We start from the raw sequence: 23,600 nt of genomic DNA, 5'->3' as shown, positions 1-23,600 counted from the left end.
AGGCTGGTGCTTCTGTCCTTGATCTAGGGCGAACACAGCGAGACCTGAGCTGCCTTCCTTCTATAAATACTGGTGGCTGGGTGTGGTTTGATGGCTCAGCAATTGCCTGCTGTGTAGAAACTTCCTGGTGAGTCAGTGGGGTAACACCTGGGGTTGTTGATGTAACTGAGGTATGCTGATTAGTTAATGGTTGTCGATTAGGCGTGATATCCTGAGTAGTTGGAGCTACTATATATGCCTTATACCTTTCCAGACAAATGACTATCCAATTTCTTATTTAAAACCTCTAGCTGTGGAAGACCCAGAACATCTGGAGACAAACCATTCCAATGATTAATTGTTCTCACTGCCAGGAAATTTCTCGTTAATTCCAGGTTGCATCTCTGTTTGATCGGTTTCTATCCGCTACTTTTCATCCTGCCTTCTGGTGCTTTGGAGAATAATTTGACACCCCGTCTTCTCTGTGGCAGCCCCTCAAATATTGGAAGACTGCTAACGTGGACACCCTATGATGCTTTCTCTTCGTTAGGCTAACTATTCTGCACAATGTATTTCAACTATTAGCCTTTTAACCATTAAGAAGAGAACCGACAGTCGTTTGTTCAAAATGGCGAGGGCTGGGGTTCCCAATTCTTGACTGTGGGCTATTGGGAAATGGGCGTGCAAGCAACATGGGAGCATGTGAAACTCCATATAGCCTTGTGCACTTGCCAGGAACCATTCCCTCTCCACTGTTGCCACGAGTCCACAAAACCAGAAAGGCTGGGAACCACTGGTAAAGGGCAGTGATGGTGAAGCTTTTGTTCCTCTGGTGCCGAAAAAGCATGCGTGAGTTCCCACACCCATAATTCAATGCCTGAGGAGGGCGAAAACAGCTTCCCCTGTCCCCTCGGAGGCCCTCTGGAGGCTGGAAACATCCTGTTTCCCAACTTCTGGTGGGCCCAGTAGGCTCGTGTTTCACCCTCTCCCAGCTCCAAAGGCTTCCCTGGAGCCAGGGGAGGGTAAAAATGCCCTCCCCCAGACCCCCAGAGGCTCTCTGGAAGCCAAAAACGCCCTCCCAGAGCCTCTGTGCGTGCCAAAAATCAGCTGGCCAGCACACACATGCATGTTGGAGTTAAGCTAGGGCAACAGCTTGCATGCCAACAGATATGGCTCCGTGTGCCACCTGTGCCATAGGTTTGCCATCACTGGTATAGAGTCTCCTGTTTGAACAGGGAGTTGGGCTAGAAGACCTCCAAGGTCCCTTCCAAACCTGCCATTCTGTTAATTAGCTATAGCAGAACATCTTTATTATTATTATTATTTATTGGATTTGTATGCTGCCCATCTCCGCAGACTCGGGGCGGCTAACAACAATGACAAAAAACAACATGTAACAATCCAATTTAATAAAACAACTAAAAACCCTTATTATAAAAACCAAACATACACACAAACATACCATACGTAACTTGGCCTAGGGGAAGGAATATCCTAACTCCCCCATGCCTGGCGACAAAGGTGGGTCTTGAGTAATTTGCGAAAGACAAGGAGGGTGGGGGCCGTTCTAATCTCTGGGGGGAGTTGATTCCAGATGGCCGGGGCCTCCACAGAGAAGGCTCTTCCCCTGGGGCCCGCCAAACGACATTGTTTGGTCGACGGGACCCGGAGAAGGCCAACTCTGTGGGACCTTATCGGCCGCTGGGATTCGTGCGGTAGAAGGCGGTTCCGGATGTATTCTGGCCCAATGCCATGTAGGGCTTTAAAGGTCATTACCAACACTTTGAATTGTGACCGGAAACCGATCGGCAGCCAGTGCAGGCGTGGGGATCTCATCCGCACACTAACAAAATCAAAACTTGCCATTTGGGGAATATCGAATCCCTCCCCACCTTCTCCAGGGGAAGAGCCTTTCCAAAACATTGCTATCCATCCATTGCTATCCACCTCATTCTTTGTCATTGGCCAGGTTTTTTTTCCCAATTGCAATTTCTGTGCAGCTCTTTTTGATGCTCCTGGGAGAAACAGTTGGCCAGATTTGGTGTTTTCACAACATTCCTAAGTGAGTCAGTCAGAACCAGCATTTCTCACCCTTAGCAAATTTTAAGATGTGTGGTACTTCTGCAGGCAGGGAAATTCTGGGAATTGAAGAAGTCCACACATCTTGAAATCTCCCTGTTCAGAAAACACTGATTTCACTCTATAGAATATGGGAACATTTGGGGGATAAAGTTAGCTTGATGGACCATTATCTCCTTTAGGGTTCTACCAATTTCTTATTAACCAGATTCAATATGGTGTAGAACTAAGGCCCAGAAATGACAAGGTTCAATTCCTGTCAAAATTGCAAGAATTCAAAAGCTTGCAATTTGGAGCTTCAAAGGATCTACTTCAAAGGACTCAAAATCAAATTTAGACTCCCATGAAACATTGGATTTATGAGAATGCACTGTCTGTACCTTTATTTCATTGATTTAAAGCATTTGTACAACTACTGTACAACTATTGTACAAGAACAGTTTCCCCCCGAACGCCATCACTCTACTTAACAAATAATCCCTTCAACACTGTCAGACTTTTTACTAAATCTGCACTTCTGCTTCTACTAGTTTTTCTCCTCATTCCCATCATCCTTTTCCTCCCACTTAGGACTGTATGACTGTAACTTGTTGCTTGTATCCTAAGATTTTTATTAATATTGATTGTTTCTTCATTGCTTATTTGACCCCTATGACAATCATTAAGTGTTGTACCACATGATTCTCCACTGCATCTGGAAGGAGAGTCCAACATGGGTAATTCACCAATCTTATTGGTAGAGACTGAGTTAATTTAAATATTTAAATATGAGGTAGTCATCGCCCCTTAGCAGCCCCCAATACCTCAGTTTTAAAAACTCAGTCTTAGTGTAGAGACTGTTGAGTTTGCTTCTCTGATGAAGCATTTAATAATAATCATAATAATAATAATAATAATAATAATAATAATCATAATAAAATTTATTAATTTTTCTGTTATTTCTTCCCTTTCTATTTACAGGTGCTGTGAATCAGGAAAAGGGTTTCAAGGGGTCTCTGCCCTCCGTGGGCAGAATCACCCCCACCGTTACTCTCCTCGGGCTTCCCTTCCCTCAGAGGGTACCATGCCTAACGAGGAGCACCTCAGCCTAGGGTCCCCGACCTCAGTGGTTATACCCGGCTGTCAGCTGAAGGTGAGGGGGTCCGCCCCCCTCACTGGGAAGCTTGGACTGCAGAATTTCAACGGAGAACTGCAGGATTTCCGCAGAGAATGAAGGCGGCTTGATTTGGCGCCAGGCCAGCGCCTCTCAGCTGTTCGGCGGCTTTTGATTGACGCCGCCGTTGCCGCCGAAGCCGAAAAGCCGTTTGCAGAGCCGGGAAGCCGCTTGGATCGGCTGGCTCTAGAAAGCGAATTGTGTGTGGGGGGCATCGATTGCTGGAAGCTCCCTGAGTTGGCGAGGGCGGCAAAAAAGAGCGGGAACGCCATTTTGAGGCAACGGATGCCTGCGCCCGCCCTGTTTAGGTGGGTATAAGGTTGCTCTCCGCCCAATCACTGGGCGCGACCAACCTGTCAAACACAGGCGTAGGCTCTGAGGTGCCAAAACGCCATTTTGAGTGCATTTGCTCAGTGACAGCTATATCTGTCAGCGTGTTTCAGCTTCTGTTAATAATAGAAAAACTGTTAACCGTGAGTAATGGAGGATAAAACCTTGGAGAAGGCTTCTTCCCCCAGTGGGTTGCCTCAGGATAAAGGCAAGGGGAAGTCAAAAGAGAAATCTAAGGCCCCAGCCTCTTCTTCTTTTAAGGAGGCAGAGAGGCGCATTAAAGCATTGGAGCAGAGACTGGAGGCAGCCCTCTTAACTCCTAGGACCACCTCTCCCTTATTGCAGGCAAGGGATCCACCAGCCCAATGTAATTTGAGACCATCAGAGACTGTATCAGAGAGAGAGTGGTCTCCAGAGAGGCAGTATTTCATGCCTCAGGTGGTTCCTCCAACTGGGCCTCAGCAACAGAGACCAGGGTCTGCCAGCCACTCAGTAAGGAGTGCACCATCTGCCACCTTTACACCCACTGCGGCTGGGTTGCGTGTGCTACCTGACACCTGGCAGCAGATGTCCCCTGCCTTGCAAGGCCTCATCTCTGATGCTTACTCACAAGGGATGGCTGTGGGGGTGCAACAAACGGCCCAACACCCCCGCTCTGCACAGCCCAAGAACCTGTGGGCTGCACCGCCCCCCTCGGGTATGGGGTCCTGGATGGAGGAGCCGTCCCCCCTAGAGGAAACTGAAAAAGAATACGACTTTTCAGATGATGAATCAGCTCCAGATCCTCCTGTGACAGCTGGACTCTTTAAGGCTCCTCTTTTCAAAATTCTGCTACACAAAGCTAAACAGGTAGCAGACTTACCGGGTCCCACCAAGGCTTCCGAGGCCTCAGAGGACCCTAAGCCTTCAGCAGTGCTTTTCAAAGAGCCCCAACCCGAGACTGAACATGTGCCATCCTCGGATATATTTAGACAGAGCATCAAACGCCCATGGCAACAGCCTGCAGCAGCTCAAGGTCCTTCAGTCATCGAAAGGAAGTTTTATACCTTGGATGATGACATGGAGAAGCTGCTAGAATTTCCGCCCATCGATCAGCCTGTAATGACCTTGATCTCTAAGGCCTTAGTACCATCTGAAACCGGCGATAGCTTGAAACCGGAGGATAGAAAGGCGGAAATTTTGCTAAGAAAATCCCATCATATGGCAAGCTGGGCGTTTAGGGCAGCGACCGCAGCTTCATTTTTCAATAGGGCCTCCATAATGTGGTTACAGGAGGTACAGGCCCGCCTAGGTCCAGAAGAAGGTCGCTTACGTCAGGACCTCAGTAAATTATTGGCAGCTGCGGAGTTTTCAGCAGATGCAACTCTCCATGCCGCAAAGTTTTCGGCTAGAGGAATGGCGGCGTCACTTGCATCCAGACGCCTCCTTTGGCTGAGGAGCTGGCCAGCGGACCTGAAGTCCAAATGGAACCTGGCATCATCTCCATACCAAGGGGAGAAACTCTTTGGAGAAGCCTTGGACCCTGTCCTCATTGAGGATAAGGACAAACGTAAGACCCTCCCCAGAGCATACCGACGCCAAGAGCGTAGACCCAATCCTTACGCTCGCCGTCAGCCATTTCGTTGGGACCCCTCTTCCTCGGCTGGACAGAGCAATAGGTCATACACTCAAAATCAGTATGGCCAACCCGCCTTTAGAGGGGACCGAGCGGCCTTTCAGGATAGGCCCAGAGGATACCAACAGTCTCGGCGTCCTTTTAGAGGGAACCAACGGGGCTTCAGGCGCACAAAATGACTTGGCTCCATTACAGCCCATAGGAGACAAACTTCAACGCTTCAGTGCCTCCTGGAGGATTACCTCCACCGACAAATGGGCAAAGGCCACAATATCACGAGGACTGCGCCTGGAGTTCTTGCAGCCCCCACCAAACCGGTTTGTCACCTGTCCGCTAACGCGAGACCCACTCAAAAGGCGTCATCTACAACTGGAGATAACACACCTTCTCAAAATACAAGCGATAGAGAAGGTGCCCGAACATGCCAAGGGCACGGGATTCTATTCCATTGTGTTCCTAGTGCCGAAGTCTTCGGGGGGGTTCAGGATGATCTTAAACCTGAAACTCCTGAACACCTTCATTCTGTATCGCAGATTTCGCATGCACTCCCTACAATCGATTTTGGCCTCTGTTCGGCACAACGATTTTCTCGCCTCTATCGACCTCAAAGAGGCTTACCTGCATGTTCCGGTTTGGCCAGCTCATCGTCGTTACCTCAGGTTTTGTCTCAACGGGGTCCACTACCAGTACCGTGCCATGCCGTTCGGCCTATCTTCGGCTCCCCGTACATTTACGAAGCTGATGGACATTCTGACAGCACATCTAAGGGCCCAGTCCATAAGAGTTATGGCATACTTGGACGACATAATCGTTATGTCCAAGTCTATGGTCCAAGCGCAACACCATCTGGCGCTCACACGGGAAACTCTGGAGAGGCATGGGTACACGGTCAACGTGGAGAAGAGCCATCTTCATCCCACCACATCAATACAACACCTCGGCTCCATCATAGACACCGCAGAGGACACGGTCTCACTAACGCCAGAGAGGGTCCTCAATATCCGGAGATTGGTAACCAGCCTTCGTCGACAAAGACAAACACCGTTGGCAACATTGTCCAAGGTACTAGGGACTATGGTCTCTTCCATAGGGATTGTGCCATGGGCTCGCCATCACATGAGGGGCCTCCAATGGTTTCTCCTTCCGGCCCAGAGGGACAAGGTGAGTCACTCCCACCGAAAGGTGCGACTCCCAGCTTCAGTCAAGCAGTCGCTGGCATGGTGGTTGTCCCCAGCTTTGATCCAGGGTTCTCCTCTTCACAGCCACGAGCGTGTGATTATCACAACAGACGCGAGCTTGTCGGGCTGGGGCGCCCATATGGGGCCTCATATAGCTCAGGGCCTGTGGTCTCAGGAGGACTTAACCCAGGTCAATATCAACGTTCTCGAACTCAGAGCGGTTTTCTTAGCCCTTCAGGCCTTCGCTCCCTGGGTTCAGGACAGGCATGTCCTGGTTCTGACGGACAACGTGGCCACAAAAGCCCACCTGAACCATCAAGGAGGTACGAGATCTCATCGCCTCATGGCTCAAGCCACGGACCTCTTCGATTGGGACGAATCTCATCTGGCCTCTCTGACGGCGGAGCATATTGCCGGGACCAGCAATGTGCAGGCGGACTGGCTGAGCAGGTCCACTTTGGATCCTTCGGAGTGGCAACTGGACCCGGCACTCTTCAAGCAGATAGTGCTACGATTTGGTCTTCCATTGGTGGACCTCTTCGCAACCCCAGCAAACACCCAATTACAGAGGTTTTTCTCCCGGTTTCCGACGCCAGGGGCGGAAGAGGTCAACGCCCTATGGTCACCATGGCCCCAGGGGTTACTGTATGCCTTTCCCCCCACGTGTCTCATTCAAAGGATATTAGACAAGACAATTCGGGAGGGGGTGGAATTGATCATGGTGGCTCCCTATTGGCCGAGACGGCCTTGGTTTGCAGACCTAGTAGCCCTGTCGGTGTCTCCCCCGTGGAGGATTCCAGATTCTGAGGTAGTGTTAGTTCAGGGGTCAGTTTGCCATCCGGACCCTCAGTGGTTCAAACTGACCGCCTGGCACTTGAAAGGGCGGGTCTGAGACAGCAAGCCTTGCCAGACGAGGTTATATCCACCATTCAGGCAGCACGTCGCCCATCAACGGTAAGACTCTACCAGGCCACTTGGGCGGCCTTCTGTAAGTTTTGTTCGGATCACCACCTTAATCCGGGGGAGGCTTCGGTTGTGTCAATCTTACGATTCCTACAGTCAGGGATAGAGAAAGGGTTAGCCCTGAATACCTTGAAAAGGCATTTAGCTGCTCTGGCAACCATCATCCGGGTACCCCACGCTCGCTCCCTGGCACAAGATCCTTGGATTAGGGATTTTATTAAGGGCGCGATTAACACCCATGCGCCTCCAGTGCACAGATTCCCGACGTGGGACCTTTCCCTGGTACTCAAGGCGTTAACAGCCCCTCCTTTCGAGCCGATGAGGACGATTCCAGTACGATTGCTCTCCTTAAAGACTGCCTTTTTAGTGGCAATTACGTCGGCATGCAGAGTGTCGGAGCTGTCGGCCCTGTCTACACGTGCAGATTTGTGTATATTCCACCCGGATCGGGTAGTTTTGAGGTTAGACCCTACATTTATCCCCAAGGTTAACTCTGGGTTTCATAGGGCTCAAGAGTTAGTGTTGCCAGACTTTTGCACACATGGACAGCACCCTCTCGAGCTGAGATGGCACAAGGTAGATGTTCGGAGGGCCTTGAAAATCTACATCAGACGGACTGGACATTTCAGGAAATCTGAGCGGCTGTTTGTGTCCTTTGGTCAGCGATCAATGGGTCTGGCAGTGTCAGCTAGATCCATCAGTCGCTGGCTGAGAGATTGTATTGAGGAAGCTTACAAAGCCCGGTCTCAGGTACCACCAACCGGGGTAACAGCACATTCCACTAGAAGTGCAGCCACTTCGGTGGCTTGGAGAACTCAGGCGTCCATAGAGGACATTTGCAGGGCGGCTACGTGGGCGTCTCCTACCACCTTTATACGCCATTACAAACTGGACTCAGTAGCTTCGGCAGAAGCTTCGTTTGGGAGACGGGTTTTGCAGCAAGTGTGTTCAACTCCTGCGACCGTAGCTCAGCCTTTTCCCTCCCATGGGCAGTAATCTTTGGCATATCCCATGTTGGACTCTCCTTCCAGATGCAGTGGAGAAGAACCGTTGTACATACCTGAACGGTCTTCTCGATGCACTGGAAGGAGAGTCCAAACCCACCCGGCATGGTTGTTTCGCCAGGTCGCCGGAGTTTGGGACTACAAGTTAAACAGTTATGAGGTTATATGGTTATTGTTCAATAAACAGGTTTTCCTTAAACTGGCTTCGTTTTTAAAACTGAGGTATTGGGGGCTGCTAAGGGGCGGTGACTACCTCATATTTAAATATTTAAATTAACTCAGTCTCTACCAATAAGATTGGTGAATTACCCATGTTGGACTCTCCTTCCAGTGCATCGAGAAGACCGTTCAGGTATGTACAACGGTTCTTCTTGACAAATTTATCTTTTTCTTTTATGTACACTGAGAGCATCTGCATCAAGACAAATTCCCTGTGTGTCCAATCACACTTGGCCAATAAAATTCTATTCTATTCTATTCTATTCTATTCCATTCTATTATATTATATTATATTCTGTACAAATGTTATATAACTAACTTTAGGTGCTTCCAACAAGATTAAAGCTTTACATTCACAGGCATACATGCATACATACTTTTACAGGTAGTCCTTAATTTATAACAATTAGAACCATTTTTTTTGGGCTAAGCAAGGTATTTGTATTTGTATTTATTAGATTTGTATGCCGCCCCTCTCCGAAGACTCAGGCGGCTAACAACAATAAAAAAGACAATGTAAACAAATCTAATATTAAAATTAATCTAAAAAACCCCAATTAAAAAAAAACCAATCATACATACAAGAATACCATGTATAAATTCTATAAGCCTAGGGGGAAGGGAAAATTTCAATTCCCCCATGCCTGACGACAGAGGTGGGTTTTAAGGAGCTTGCGAAAGGCAAGGAGGGTGGGAGCAACTCTGATATCTGGGTTGAGCTGGTTCCAGAGGGTCGGGGCCGCCACAGAGAAGGCTTTTCTCCTGGGACCCACCAAACAACATTGTTTAGTCAATGGGACCCGGAGAAGGCCAACTCTGTGGGACCTAACCGGTCGCTGGGATTTGTGCGGCAGAAGGCGCACGAAGAAGGTAGTCTTCAAATCAGTCCCAGCTGATTTTACAACCATTTTTTAGTCATGGTTGTTAAGCGAATCACTGCAGTCACTATGAATCATGCAGTCATTAAGTGAAGCTGGCTTCCCCTATTGACTTCACCTGCCGGAAGACAGAAGGTAAGGTTACATGATCTTTGGATGCTGCACTGGTTTGATACCGGTATGGATGTGGACGGCGCACCCGTAGCGAAGATTGTGCTGCGTGCACAGTTTCTATTCACCTGCGCACGCGTGTGTGTATGCATCCCAGTGTGTTTTTGCTTCTTCACATGTGCAGGAAGAAAAATCTCACGAGGGGACACACGCACAAGGTTTTGGTGATTCTTCGCTTCTACGCATGCGTGGAAGCAAAAGAAAATTACCGAATCCTTTCTCGTGCCGCATCCCCTCGCAAGATTTTGCTTCCTATACATGCGCAGAAACAAGAACACGCTAATATGCACATACTAGATTAGATTAGATTTATTGGATTTATATGCTGCCCCTCTCCGTAGACTCGGGGCGGCTCACAACAATGGTAAACAATACGTACTAACAAATCTAACATTTAGCAACCTAAATTACAGTTTTAAGTTAAAAAATCCAAAAGAAACCCCAATATATAAAAAACAAGCACACAGTCGAATCATACACAGAAACTACATGGGCAAGGGGGAGATGTTTCAATTCCCCCATGCCTGATAGCAGAGGTGGGTTTTAAGGAGGTTATGAAAGGCAAAGAGGGTGGGGGCAATCCTAATCTCTGGGGGGAGCTGGTTCCAGAGGGTCGGAGCCACCACCGAGAAGGCTCTTCCCCTGGGTCCTGCCAGACGACATTGTTTAATCAATGGGACCTGGAGAAGGCCCACTCTGTGGGACCTAACCGGTCGCTGGGATTCGTGCGGCAGAAGGCGGTCCTGGGGATTTTCTGGTCTGATGCTATGTAGGGCTTTATAGGTCATAACCAACACTTTGAATTGTGACCGGAAACTGATCGGCAACCAGTGCAGACTGCGGAGTGTTGGAGTAACATGGGCATATTTAGGGAAGCCCATGATTGCTCTTGCAGCTGCATTCTGCACAATCTGAAGTTTCCGAACATTCTTCAAAGGTAGCCCCATGTAGAGAGCATTACAGTAGTCGAGCCTCGAGGTGATGAGGGCATGAGTGACTGTGAGCAGTGACTCCCGGTCCAAATAGGGCCGCAACTGGTGCACCAGGCGAACCTGGGCAAACGCCCCCCTCACCACAGCTGAAAGATGTTTCTCTAATGTGAGCTGTGGATCGAGGAGGATGCCAAAGTTGCGGACCCTCTCTGAAGGGGTCAATACTTCCCCCCCAGGGTAATGGACGGACAGATGGAGTTGTCCTTGGGAGGCAAAACCCACAGCCACTCCATTCTTATCCTGGTTGAGTTTGAGTCTGTTGACACCCATCCAGGCGCCAACAGCCTCCAGGCACCGGCACATCACTTCCACTGCTTCATTGACTGGACATGGGGTGGAGATGTATAACTGGGTATCATCAGCGTACTGATGATACCTCACCCCATACCTCACCAGATGTACAGCTGGTGGCAGCGGTAATGGGACTCCCCTGGCCCCTGGCTGTAACCATCATAAATCCACCCTAATTTTAGTCATGTGGATAGTGTGACAGTCTTAAATATGGGGACCAGTTGTAAGTCACTATTTGCAGTGCCCCTCGAACTTCAGATAGTCATTAAACGGATGGTTGTAAGCAGTGGTGGGATTCCAAAATTTTTACTACCGGTTCTGTGGGCGTGGCTTCATGGGCATGGCATAGCTTGGTGGGTGTGGAGAAGAAGGGCACTGCAAAATCCCCATTTTCTCCCAATCAGCTGGGATTCGGGAGGCAGCGAATAGATGGGGGCGGGGCCAGTCATAGGCGGTATTTATCGGTTGTCTGAACTACTCAAAATTTCCTCTACCGGTTCTCCAAAGCTGGTCAGAACCTGCTGAATACAACATCTGTTTGTAACTGAAGAACTACCTGCACTATGACGATGAAGTTCATCTCAAAAAGAAATCTTTAGCCATCTATGTAATGAAAGAAATAAAGCATGGGCCAAACTTTTGAGTGGCTTCATTACAGCAGTCTATAAATGTCTTTGGAGGCATTCAGAAAGAATGACTCAGTTACCCCACCCAGATTAGATGATGGAAATAATTTCAAGGTTTATTGATATCAGTGTTGGAACAGTATGGCAGCTGTAAAATTTTGTTTCCAATCTTGTAAGTTTTTAAGTTGTTTTTTGGCTTTTGGGATGCCTGGCTTTTAAGGGTAACAGCTGGTCTGTTGGATTTGACATACTAACCTGGAGTAATTTTCAGTAGTAGATATCTTTCAGATGGAATTGGGATTGGTGGGGAGAAGCTATCGCATTCCACTGGAAAAAGCCTTTTGGGAAGACATTAGATTAGAAAGTGAATTGTTCTATTGTTTAAAACAACTAACTTTTTAATCAGGAAATACCAGACTTAGCTGGTGTATATGATTCATTACAATACTTGTGATTGTTCTAAGGATCCATAAATATCTCTAAGTGATAGAAAAGGGAAGGCTTTGGTTTTATTAGTCATGATGTCTGCAGCTACTCCAATGAAAAACTGTACAAAAGAAATGGCTTGTATCCATCAAAGAAATGGACTGAGCTGCTTGATATTAAATTCACAGATTTTCTGGATAAACCTTTAAACTGAACAGCAGGGACAGAGAATTAATTGATACAGATCATTTCTGTCCCCATAAATCTAAAATTAATAGGGTTAACAGTGCACACAACATAGATATGAGTGGGATTAAGTTCATCAGCCCTGCTGTCAAGCAAAGCCAAGCCACCCCGAGTCTGCGGAGAGGGGTGGCATACAAATCTAATAAATAATAATAATAATTTAATAGTGAGTGGCACTAACAGGTGGCAAGAAAGTAGGGGCAGTCAGGCACAACAAAGGTTATGTGGATAGTAAACATAGGGTCAACCAAAATGAACATAAATGTCTATACAGTAGTCCCTCGCGGCTTCACTTCATCGCGGGTTTTCAAGAAATATTTTTAGGATATATGAGAGAGAGAGATTATGTATACGTATGAGAGAGAAAGAGAATGTTGTTGCTTTATTGTTTTTTATTATTTTTATTAGTTTTAAGTTATATTATATATGTACTACTGTGATATGTATTTTGTAAGAGTGTGGGAAGGGTTTATAAACACTTAAAACAATGAAAACTTACCAAACAATTACAATATAAATACTTAAATAAGTACTATCAGTCGATAAATTCCACATCGCGGATTTCACCTATCGCGGCCGGGTCTGGAACTTAACACCAGCGATAGGTGAGGTCTTACTGTTCACCAATGCACAGAATATGAGAAATAAACAGGGTGAATTAGAAATTCAAGTAAACGAGGGAAGATGTGATGTAGTTGCCATTACAAAAACTTGGTGGGCTGAAACTAACAAATGGAATATACAGCTAGAGGGATTTAAATTTTTTAAAAGAAACAGACCAAATAAAAGAGGAGATAGAGTTGCAGTATATATAAGAAATAACTACATCGATAATGTAAATCTTCTTGAATGCATTTGGGTCAATATGAAAGGGTGTGTTTGTGTGAAATGACATTACCATAGGTCTGTACTATAGGCCACCCAATCAAACAGAGGAAGTAGATGAACTTTTTGCTAGTCAGCTTACTAAAGTATGTAGGAAGCATATCACAATAGTAATGGGGGATTTAAACCATCCTGACATCAACTGGGAAACAAACTCTGCACCAAGTGGAAGATCCAACAAACCTAGTGGATAATTTTGTTACCCAAAAAGTAGAGAAGGGAACAAGGGGATCAGCCAAATTGGACTTAATTCTCACTAACAGAGATGAAATGATAGACTCTCCACGATTGACCTCTCCAGGTTCCTAAGAGGCCAGTAAGGGGCGTACATAAGTGCACTGGTGTGCCTTTCGTCCCCTGTCCAATTGTCTTTCCTTTTTTTCACCTATCTTATATATTCTCTTCCTTTCATGTATCCTCTCTTCTAAGTTCACCTTCACCCTCTTTTTATATTATCACATGTCTATTTTATTCCTATGTATTTATGTATTATACAAATGAATAAATAAAATAAATAAATAAGGTATTGAAGCTACAGGAACCTAGGGGGCAAGTGATCATGCAATATTGGAATTCAACACTAAGCAAAAACAAACCGTAGAACAAATTCAAACTAGAATCCTGGACTTTAAGAGAGCTAATTTCAATAAACTTAGAGAGAACTTGGGAAAGATTCCATGGATAGGAATTGTCAAGGGGATAGCAACTCAAGAAGCTTTGAAAATTTTGAAAAGTGAGATTATAAAAGCCCACACTAGCAGAATATCAGAAGAAACCAGCATGGCTGCATATAGAACTCTCAGACAAATTGAAAGACCAAAAGGACAAGTATTAAAAGTGAAAAGAAGGGGAAATAACTAAGGCAGAATACCAGCAAATAGCCCGAGCCTGTAAAGATGAAGCGAGGAAAGCTAAAGCTCATAATGAACAAAGGCTCACGAAAAAAGTAAAAAGTAAAAAGATGTAACATCTGACAAGCCTGAATTTCAATCTTAGGCTTATGTCATGACTGCAGAAGACCTTTTGCGTTTTCAAGAATTGACAATTTGCCTGCCGATACTATTTTGGAGGGAGAAGGAATTATTTGAGCACTTTAATGTTAAGAAATTAAATCTTGAGTAGGGCAGGGCACAAATACTTAACGGAGATTTGTTGTTTACTGTTAAAAATCCCTTTAATTGTGAATTCCTCATCAATAAATAGCAAGATTCATCTGGTAAAATAGTCCATCCTATATTGCTAATGAGGTTCTATTAGTAAAACATTTCAAAAGTCACTTGGTGTTCCTAATAAATTGCAATTGATTGCAATAAATCCAATAAAACCCAAATAGATATTGTTAAATTAGCTTCCCTGAATGGATGATTTGCTTTGTTATTAATAAGCTAAATGTAGCAGAACAATTGCCCTGAAGTTAAAATACAGATTTGCTCTGCCCCATCCATCACTCAATTGATGTAAAGGAAATTCTATTGTCTGTGGCAAAAAGTATTAATTCCTGTTTTCTTCTTATTAAATTGTTTCTATATAATGAATTCATTAGACACTCAAAACCATCATTATTGGACTTTTCATGTTAGCAATAAAATAAAAAGTCACTTTAAATACTAATTCCACCATATGGTTATTTAGTTTTGTATATCACATTGAATTACTGTAATTACAATTAATAGTAATTTCCTTGATGATAGTTTCAGCTCGTAGTACGGTATTATAAATCAACGTACAGTAACTAGGCATGGTTTTCTGAAAAACAAGCACATCTCCACTACAGGTAGTGTATTGACCTACAAGCAGTTGCTTAGCAACCATTCAATTTAAAACAGACTCTGGAAAAGCTATTTTCCACCTGTGTTTGAAGTGGCCCATTGATCCCTTCCCCGTTTGCTTAATGACTGCTACATAAAGGTAGTAAAATCAGGCACATTGATATGGCTACCTGTTTTACAACTGTCACATATTAAAACTAAAATCACAGGCTCCATCACAGTTCTAAGCTGGGGTAGTATTTACTACAGCTTCCAGGAATAAAAATATAGTCAGACAAGTAAACTCTATAAAGGATGAAAATAAACTGAAATGAACACAGAACCCATTCCCCCCAAAAATGGACTCAGAATCCCTTTCACATGAATTTTATCGATACCTACAAAGTGGGTTCTTCGTAGCCTACTTGAAAGGTTTATTTCAACAGCAAAACAACAGCAGCAGGTTCTGACCAATTCTGGGCAATTGTTAGCGGAGGTTTTGAGTAGTTCGGAGAACTAGTAAATATGACTAGCCCTGTCTCCATCTATTCTGTGCCTCCCAAATACCAGCTGATTGGGAAGAAATGGAGATTTTGCAGTATCCTTCTCCTGCCACGCCCATCAAGCCACTCCCGCAGAACAAGTAGTAAAAAAAATTGAAACTCACCACTGATTCTCATAGATATTGTTTATAGGAAGTAATCTTTTGTCCTGTTTACAATATAGATTTGAGTTTAGGTAATCCAAAAGACTTAATATTTCATCCATTTTGTTCTCTATTTTTGTTTCACCAGATTTGCTTTCTGATTTGTCCCTAAACTTGATCTTTGGTAGAGTGGTACCTCTACCTACAAATGCCTCTACTTACAAACTTTTCTAGATAAGAACCCGGTGTTCAAGATTTTTTTTTTGCCTCTTCTCAAGAACCATTTCCCACTTACAACCCCGAGCCTCTGAAACTGTAAGTGGAAAAGGCAGGGAGACGCCTCCGTGGGGCCTCCCTAGGAATCTCCTGGGAGGAAAGAGGGCTGGGAAAGGCAGGGAGAAGTCTCCCTGGGGCCTCTCTAGGAATCTCTCGGGAGGAAACCGGGCCTCCATCCTCCCTATGGTTTCCCCAATCGCACGCATTATTTGCTTTTACATTGATTCCTATGGGAAAAAATTGCTTCTTCTTACAAACTTTTCTACTTAAGAACCCGGTCACGGAACGAATTAAGTTTGTAAGAAGAGGTACCACTGTATTATATTTACAGCATTATATTTTGTTTCCCTTATTTATTTTTAATTTTATTGTAGTAGCCTAATAGCAATAACAATAGCACTAGCACTTAGACTTATATTATGTACCACTTATATACTGCTTCACAATGCTTTACAGCCCTCTCTAAACAGTTTTCAGAGTCAGCCTTTTGCCTCCATCAATCTGGATCCTCATTTTAGCAACCTCAAGATGAAGAGTCAATCTTCAACTGGTGAGAATCGAACACCTGGCAGTCAGTAGAATTAGCCTGCAATAATTCTGTGTTCTAATCACTGTGCCACAACAACTGTTTCCTTTCCTTTGGGACTATAATGTAATGGGATACACATATTCTAAGAAATGACAACTTAAAATACTCTGACTAAGTCTCCCATCCTTACTGTTTCTCATCAGTGTTTACTGGAAGTGGCGATGCTTGTGCGCGAGCTTTTAATACAAAGACTGGTATTCTGCAAAGAGTGTTTCGCGGCCATAAGTTGGTTATTAACTGTATCCAGGTAAGATGTCAGCATTTCAAATCCTCTGTTTTTACTATGGGTGAATCAGTTGAGGTATTCAAAATGTTCTGAATAAATAACTCCTACAGTTAAAAAAAAAAAGTGGAGAAAAGAAGAGAGGGAGTAGAGGGAAGGAGGGAGGGGGAGAGAAGGGTTAAGAAGGTGGAGGGGAGGGATGGAGATGGAGGGAGGGAAAAGAAATGAATTAACAATTATCAATATAAATCGGTGCAAAACGGGATACTGAATTATGATTCACTGAAAAAAATGTATAATTATGTTTGTTACTGACATATTTTAAGGTATATGCATTGCTATATACAGTGGTACCTCATGATACGAACTTAATTGGTTCCAAGAGGAGGTTCGTAAGGTGAAAAGTTCATAAGACGAAACAATGTTTCCCATTGGAATCAATGTAAAAGCAAATAATGCATGCAAATCCTTCAGGAAAATCCCAAACTTTATAGAAGGGAGGCGAACAGAGGGCAGGGAGGAGCAGCTAAAGGGGGCGGGTGGAAGAAGCAAGGCTAGGCTCAAGGGTGAGTGGGAAGGAAGAAAGGCAAGGGGGAGGCGCCCCTCCCTTTTCTTTCTTCAAAAGACACCCTTTCAGTGTCTGTGCAAGCACCTTGTTCTCCTACTTTTTAAAATGCAAACTCTCCCCCTCCAAGCCGCCCCTCCCTTTTCTTTCTTCAAAAAAGGGGGAAAAAAGAAACCCCTTCATCCCAGCAGCAGCGGCTTGGGTTCGTAAGGTGAAAATAGTTCAGAAGAAGAGGCAAAAAAATCTTAAACACTGGGTTCGTATCTTGAAAAGTTCATTAGAAGAGGCATTAGTAAGATGAGGTACCACTGTACAGGCTATACAGTGATACCTCGTCTTACAAACGCCTCGTCATACAAACTTTTCGAGATACAAACCCGGGGTTTAAGATTTTTTTGCCTCTTCTTTCAAACTATTTTCACTGTACAAACCCACCGCCGCCACTGGGATGCCCCACCTCTGGACTTCTGTTGCCAGCGAAGCACCTGTTTTTGTGCTGCTGGGATTCCCCTGAGGCTCCCCTCCACGGGAAACCCCACCTCCGGAGTTCCGTGTTTTTGTGATGCTGCAGGGAATTCCAGCAAGGGAATCCCAGCAGCGCAAAAACGGCTGGCAACGGAAGTCCAGAGGTGGGGTTTCCTATGGAGGGGACCCTCAGGGGAATCCCAGCAACGCAGAAACGGGCTCTTTGGCTGGCAAAAGGGGTGAATTTTGGGCTTGCACGCATTAATCGTTTTTCCATTGATTCCTATGGGAAACATTGTTTCATCTTACAAACTTTTCACCTTAAGAACCTCGTCCCGGAACCAATTAAGTTTGTAAGACAAGGTATCACTGTATATGGAAATTTTGTGGAACTAAATAAAAAATATTGCAAAAAGAAATAAAACAAAGTACTAAAGAAATACGATCCACCCATAATGTTCTAACGTTAGTTCCTTTGTTTGCAAACGAGGAATTGACTTTAGATTTTGTAGCTCGGGGTGGTTGAGTTTAGATTTTTCTTCAGTTGTACGTATTGGATTGAACCGTGCTTTCCACAATAATTCCCCTCTGCTCTGAAAGCGAGCGAGCTCTGTCTTTGCTTCCGCCTCGCGTTGTGACTGTCGATGCTAAGCAGTCTAAGTATGGCCCTGTTGTTCCAGATTCACAATGAATTATTGTACACAGCTTCCCACGATGGCACACTGAGGATCTGGGACATCCGGCAGATCTGTAAACGGAACAAGCGTCGTTTGAAGGAGCGGTCTGTCCAGGGTAGACATTTCCACAAGGGAAGCCTACCTCGCCTTTTCAACAACAAAGTGGGCTGCGTGCTCCATCAGGAAAACGGAGGACCGCGGGAAACGATGGAACTCGAGTGAAAACTGGAGGGGATGAGCAACATGAGTAGCAAGCCAGGGAAACCCATAACCAGCAGACTGGAGCTCAACCTTACCAAAGCCTCATTTTGCTTTGTGCCTGGTTGGCACTGCCATGCGTCTACCTGGGGATTCTGTTTCACTTGAAGAAACAGATTAGAAAACGAGAGATTAGAATATGACAGTGTAACAGACTAGCAGAATGATGGCAAATCTTTTTTCTCTCGGGGGTCGAAAGAGAATGCGCGTGTGCTATTGTTCAAGTGCAAGTGCCCATACCCATAATTCAGTGCCTGGGGAGGGCAAAAACAGCTTCTCCCGCTTCCTGGAGGCCTTCTGAAGGCTGGAAACGGCCTGTTTCCCAACTTCTGGTGGTCCCAGTAGGCTCGTGTTTCACCCTCCCCAGGCTCCAAAAGCTTCCCTGGAGCTGGGGGAGGATAAAACGCCCACCCTCGTCCTCATAGAGGCTCTCTGGAAGCCAAAAACGCCCTCCCAGAGCCGCTGTGTGAGTCAAAAATCAGCTGGTCGGCACACACATGCCCACTGGAGCTGAGCTAGGGCAATGGCTTGCATGCCAGCAGATGTGCCTCCATGTGCCACCTGTGGTACCTGTGCCATAGGTCCGCCATCACTGGAAAAGCATATGAGCCTCCTGGATATGAGGTCAATTTCTAACGAGCTAGAACAATGCTTCCTCGCAGTCTTGAATCCAATATATCCCCAGTGTTATGAAGGTTTAGGTTGAGGTTTTATGTTTATTAGATGTGTAGGCCGCCCTTCTCCTCGCGGACTCAGGGCAGCTTCCAGAAATAAAATAGAAACAATTACAGTAAATAGAATTTAAAACATTACAAATAACTAAAACCCCACTTCTTTCATGCAATGACCGTAGCGAAACGGTCACTCGCAGTTCCCAGGCCTGCTGGCACAGGTGTGTCTTTAACGCCTTCCGAAAGTCAAGGAGAGTGGGGGCAGTACGAATCTCCAGGGGGAGCTGGTTGCAGAGGATTGGTGGTCACAACAGAGAAGGCCCTCCCCTGCGGACCCGCCAAAAGGTGATCCCGTAAATAATCTGGTCCAATGCCATATAGGGCTTTCTAGGTAATAACCAACACTTTGAATTGCGTTCGGAGACCAATCGGTAGCCAGTGCAGCACACAGTGCTGGTCTAATGTGGGAATAACTTGATACGTCCAACATGGCTACATGCTAAACTAGCTGAACTCTCTAAATGTTCTTCAAGGGTAGCCCCAAGTAGAGCCCATTACAGTAATCAAGTAGGAGGCCAACACTGCTAGTTTGTTGAACTGTGGAACTGCTTCTTGATTGGTGGATCATAGGATGATGCCCAAACATTGTTTATATTATGTGGTCCAGGGCTTGAATTCCAAATAACCAATACTATTTGAAGGGATAGAGAAAGAGATTTTTAAGAAACAGGTATGCAGTACTTATCAAATTGGATAGAGGGAACAACTAAGAAACACATAAGAAAAAGAATAGATGCTCTTCATGGGAATTAATTTTGGTCCCATTTCTTTTACAGATTGTTGAGGCCAAGTTGGAATCCAGCTGAACATGTTTTATAGTTGAGAAAACTATCTCCCCCTCTCACTCCAAAACAACTCTGAATTTGCATCCTGAATTTGACTAATTAGTAATCAGCATAAATCTATTTTAGACCGACAGGGCATTCTGTCAGAGCTCTATGCCAATGTTTCCTGAACTTGGCAATGTTGAGAGATCTGGACTTCAACTCCCAGAATTCCCCAGGCAGTTGAACTGAACTGGTTGGGAAATTCTGGGAGTTGAAGTCCAGATATCTTAACGTTGCCAAGGCTGAAAAAACACTGCTGTGCACTTCTAACCATTATTCCGTTCGGTCCAGTTTTCACCAATGATTTAAAAACATCACAACTATGTATCATACTTTCCTTAACACACACCTTTCCCACCATTGCTTCCCCAAGGGTGTATATTATTTTTACATTAAAAAAAAATATCATTCTATGCTGTGAATTCCACAGGTGCCTGGAGGAAGCTTAAAACAATTGAGCATGACAACACTAGTGTGATGGCTGCTTAAATTTATATTTTAATATAAATTTCATATTGCTTGGTACCGCTTTCAAATGCTAGCAACGAGATGTGAACAAATGAATTTCGATGTTTCTCAACATTATTGGCCAGACAAAACTACATTTGATGGAAGAAATAGCTCTTTGGACAATTATTGTAAATAATAATCTTTCTCAGGGGAACCTGTCCAACAAAAGCAAGTTTTGAGCTGCCAACTGGCAGGCTAGACTTACAGACAGTCCTTGACTTATGACCACAAATGAGACCAGAATTTCAATTGCTAAGCAATGATTATTAAGTGAGTTGCAACCAATTCCACAACTTTTCCTCCCCCACTTGCAAATCGCTGCAGTTGTTAAGCGAATGACGCAGTTATTAAATGAATTTGGGTTCCTGCTCCCCCTCCCACTTTTGCGTGTGACAGGTTGGTTGAGAAGACCAAAAATGGACATCACGTGACCCAGGAAACTGTAACTATAACTCTAACATACCAATTACCAAACACTCAAATTCTGATCACAGACTTGGATACTGCGACATAGTGGTAGGTTGCTACCAGTTCGCCCTAGATCAGGGAAACTGGTAGCGGCTGTGGCGGGAGGCTCCGCCCATCTGCTCTGATGTCATCAGGGAGAGTCTGTGTATGCGCAGAAGCACTGTGCACATGTGTTCACAGTTCCAAACCAGAAGCAAAAATATGTGAAACTCACTAGTGCAACAGTCCTTAGGGTTGATTTTAAATTCCTTTTTTTCAGTGTTATTGTAAGTCATTAAATGTATGGTTATAAATCAAGGATTTCCTGTAATCTCCTCTTCCTCTGAATTGGCTTGAATACCCAAGATGTCTGGGGTTATACACACACACACACACACACACACCACATATGAATAGAATAGAATAGAATAGAATTATTTATTGGCCAAATGTGATTGGACACACAAGGAATTTGTCTTTGGTGCATATGCTCTCAATGTACATTAAAAATATACATTTGTGAAGAATCATAAGGTACAACAATTAATGATTGCCATAAGCAATGAGGAAACAATATTAATAAAAATCTTAAAAATACAAGCAACAAATTACATTCATATAGGTTTGCTGATAATGAAAAGGAAGTGAGTTTTTTCATTGGAAAAGAACAGATAGATTAGATAGATAGATAGATAGATAGATAGATAGATAGATAGATAGATAGATAGATAGATAGATAGATAGATAGATACCGGTAGATAGATAGATAGGTATAAAGATAAACACCAAGAAAGTATTAATTTCCACATGTTGTAAGAAACCCACAAAAAGTACAATTGCTCTTTTTCTTTTTTAAAAAAAGATTAAATTTACACTTCAATTTGGAAACATTTTCAACAGGCCATTGTTCCAAATGTGAAAAAAGATTTTGAGATGTTTCTAAAAGCGAATCCACTGTCAATTGCTTAGTTAAGAAGATGCACTTATCCGTCAGCAAAGCAAAATAGTTTGAAGGCATCAGAGTATCAAGGAATATTGAAGCACCAGTTTGTTGTGCCATACACATTAAGGACTTTCTGTAGATGCTATTCGTTGACCCCGCCTTGTAGTTTTCATTTTTTTGTTTTTATAGAGACTGGATCCAAGGGAACTTTCAGTTCTGATTCAAGCTCTTCTTCTTAGGAAGATGTGCTTCTGTTCTGGAGATAAATCCCTGGCTGGGGGTTCTGGAAATTGAAATTCACGGCTGTTGAAATTGAGAAAGTCGATATAAATATTGATTTAGATTCCATTGGTTAGATTAGAAGATGTAAAGTTTGCAGGGTGTTACAGTTTGTTGCAGAAATTAATTTCCAGAAAGCACACACAGACAAACTGGTTCAGCTGGATTCATTAACTTATTTATATACATAATAACAGATGCGTATTTACAACACCACTAGCAGAGTTCTTCTTTAACATTGCTGCAGTTACAAGCAGCTTCCAGTTCAGAGTTCAGAGCAGTCAGTACAGAGTGGGCTGAGCCATGCCCAGCCTTCTAGTTTCAGTTTCAGTTTCGATTCTCTGCGCAGACTCAAATGTGTTCAAGCTCTCATTGGCTGACTTAGTTGCTATGCCTATTCATTGGCTGACCTTGTTACCTTGGCTCTCCCAGTCAGTTATTGGGAGAAGGGACATTTTGATTAATTGTCATAGGACTTAGAGCATTAATGAGAGGAAGTCTTTCATAAGTGAAGGTGACATAGGATGGATTATCCAAAGAGGTCCTTTCTTGAACTACAAATCCTTGAGGGAATGTGTTCCAGAATTCAGAATGAATTAATGTGGCTCTCTCTTGATTTTGAGGTAGAGAATAGAAGTTCAGAGCAACAGCTGTAAAATAACAAATTCATTTCTCAGAAGACAAAGAGGGAAGAATTCTGGAATACTTCAAATTTCCTGGTTGGTTGAGCTTTTGTATCTGGGAATGAAACTCATCCTAGTTTTTCTCTGTTCCTGGTATTTGTTTAGATAACCACTGAGCCATAAGTATGTAACAGTTATTGTGCATTTTGTTTTAGCTGAATTTTGTTTTAAAAATCATTTGTGTACTTTGGGGGTGGGGTCTTTGGTACATACTGTAATCCTATCACTGTCCATGGGAGGGAAGGGATAAAAGAAATTGGAAAATAAATATTCTTTTAAAGAGAACATGTTGTGGTTTAGTTTAGACTGATTTTGGTCATAACAAGTGCAAAAGAAGAAGCATCTTTTCGGTCCCAATTACATTACTGAAACTGAAAAAAATATAATAAATTGTTGCTAATTTATAATCTTGTATCTCCATCCAGGAAAGTATCTTCTCAGAAGGATAGTTCAAATATATGGTGTTAGTAAGCCAAGGTTGGGAGAAGAGAAATGACATTTTTTGACATTCTTCATCAAGAAACAGTAGAAGAAAAAACTTTTTTTTTCTTACTCACCTGCTTAAAATCCTGTATCGTAATCTTCTAGTCCGAAAAACACGGTATTTAGCAATCATCTGAAATTATGACCTTGAAAAAACTAACTTATGTCCAATCCTTACAATGAGCATCTGCCACAGCAATCCCAATTACATGTTC

At 44.0% G+C, this 23,600-nt stretch overlaps 1 protein-coding gene across 1 annotated transcript in view; it reads left to right on the top strand.

Moving 5' to 3' along the window:
* The window catches only part of WDR86 (WD repeat domain 86), a 56,340-nt gene extending 37,626 nt beyond the window's left edge, over positions 1–18,714 (top strand). The window contains exons 6-7 of the mRNA XM_070726462.1: positions 16,438–16,541; positions 18,228–18,714. Of these exons, the coding sequence (XP_070582563.1) occupies positions 16,438–16,541; positions 18,228–18,446 (323 nt within the window). The 3' untranslated portion in view covers positions 18,447–18,714. The remainder of the gene's footprint in view (positions 1–16,437; positions 16,542–18,227) is intronic.
* Positions 18,715–23,600: the final 4,886 nt, after the last annotated feature.

This window comes from Erythrolamprus reginae, chromosome Z, assembly GCF_031021105.1.
Source record: "Erythrolamprus reginae isolate rEryReg1 chromosome Z, rEryReg1.hap1, whole genome shotgun sequence".
Lineage (NCBI taxonomy): Eukaryota > Metazoa > Chordata > Lepidosauria > Squamata > Dipsadidae > Erythrolamprus > Erythrolamprus reginae.
The sequence above is the reverse complement of the archived record's forward strand: the minus strand, read 5'-3'. Positions and strand labels throughout refer to the sequence as shown.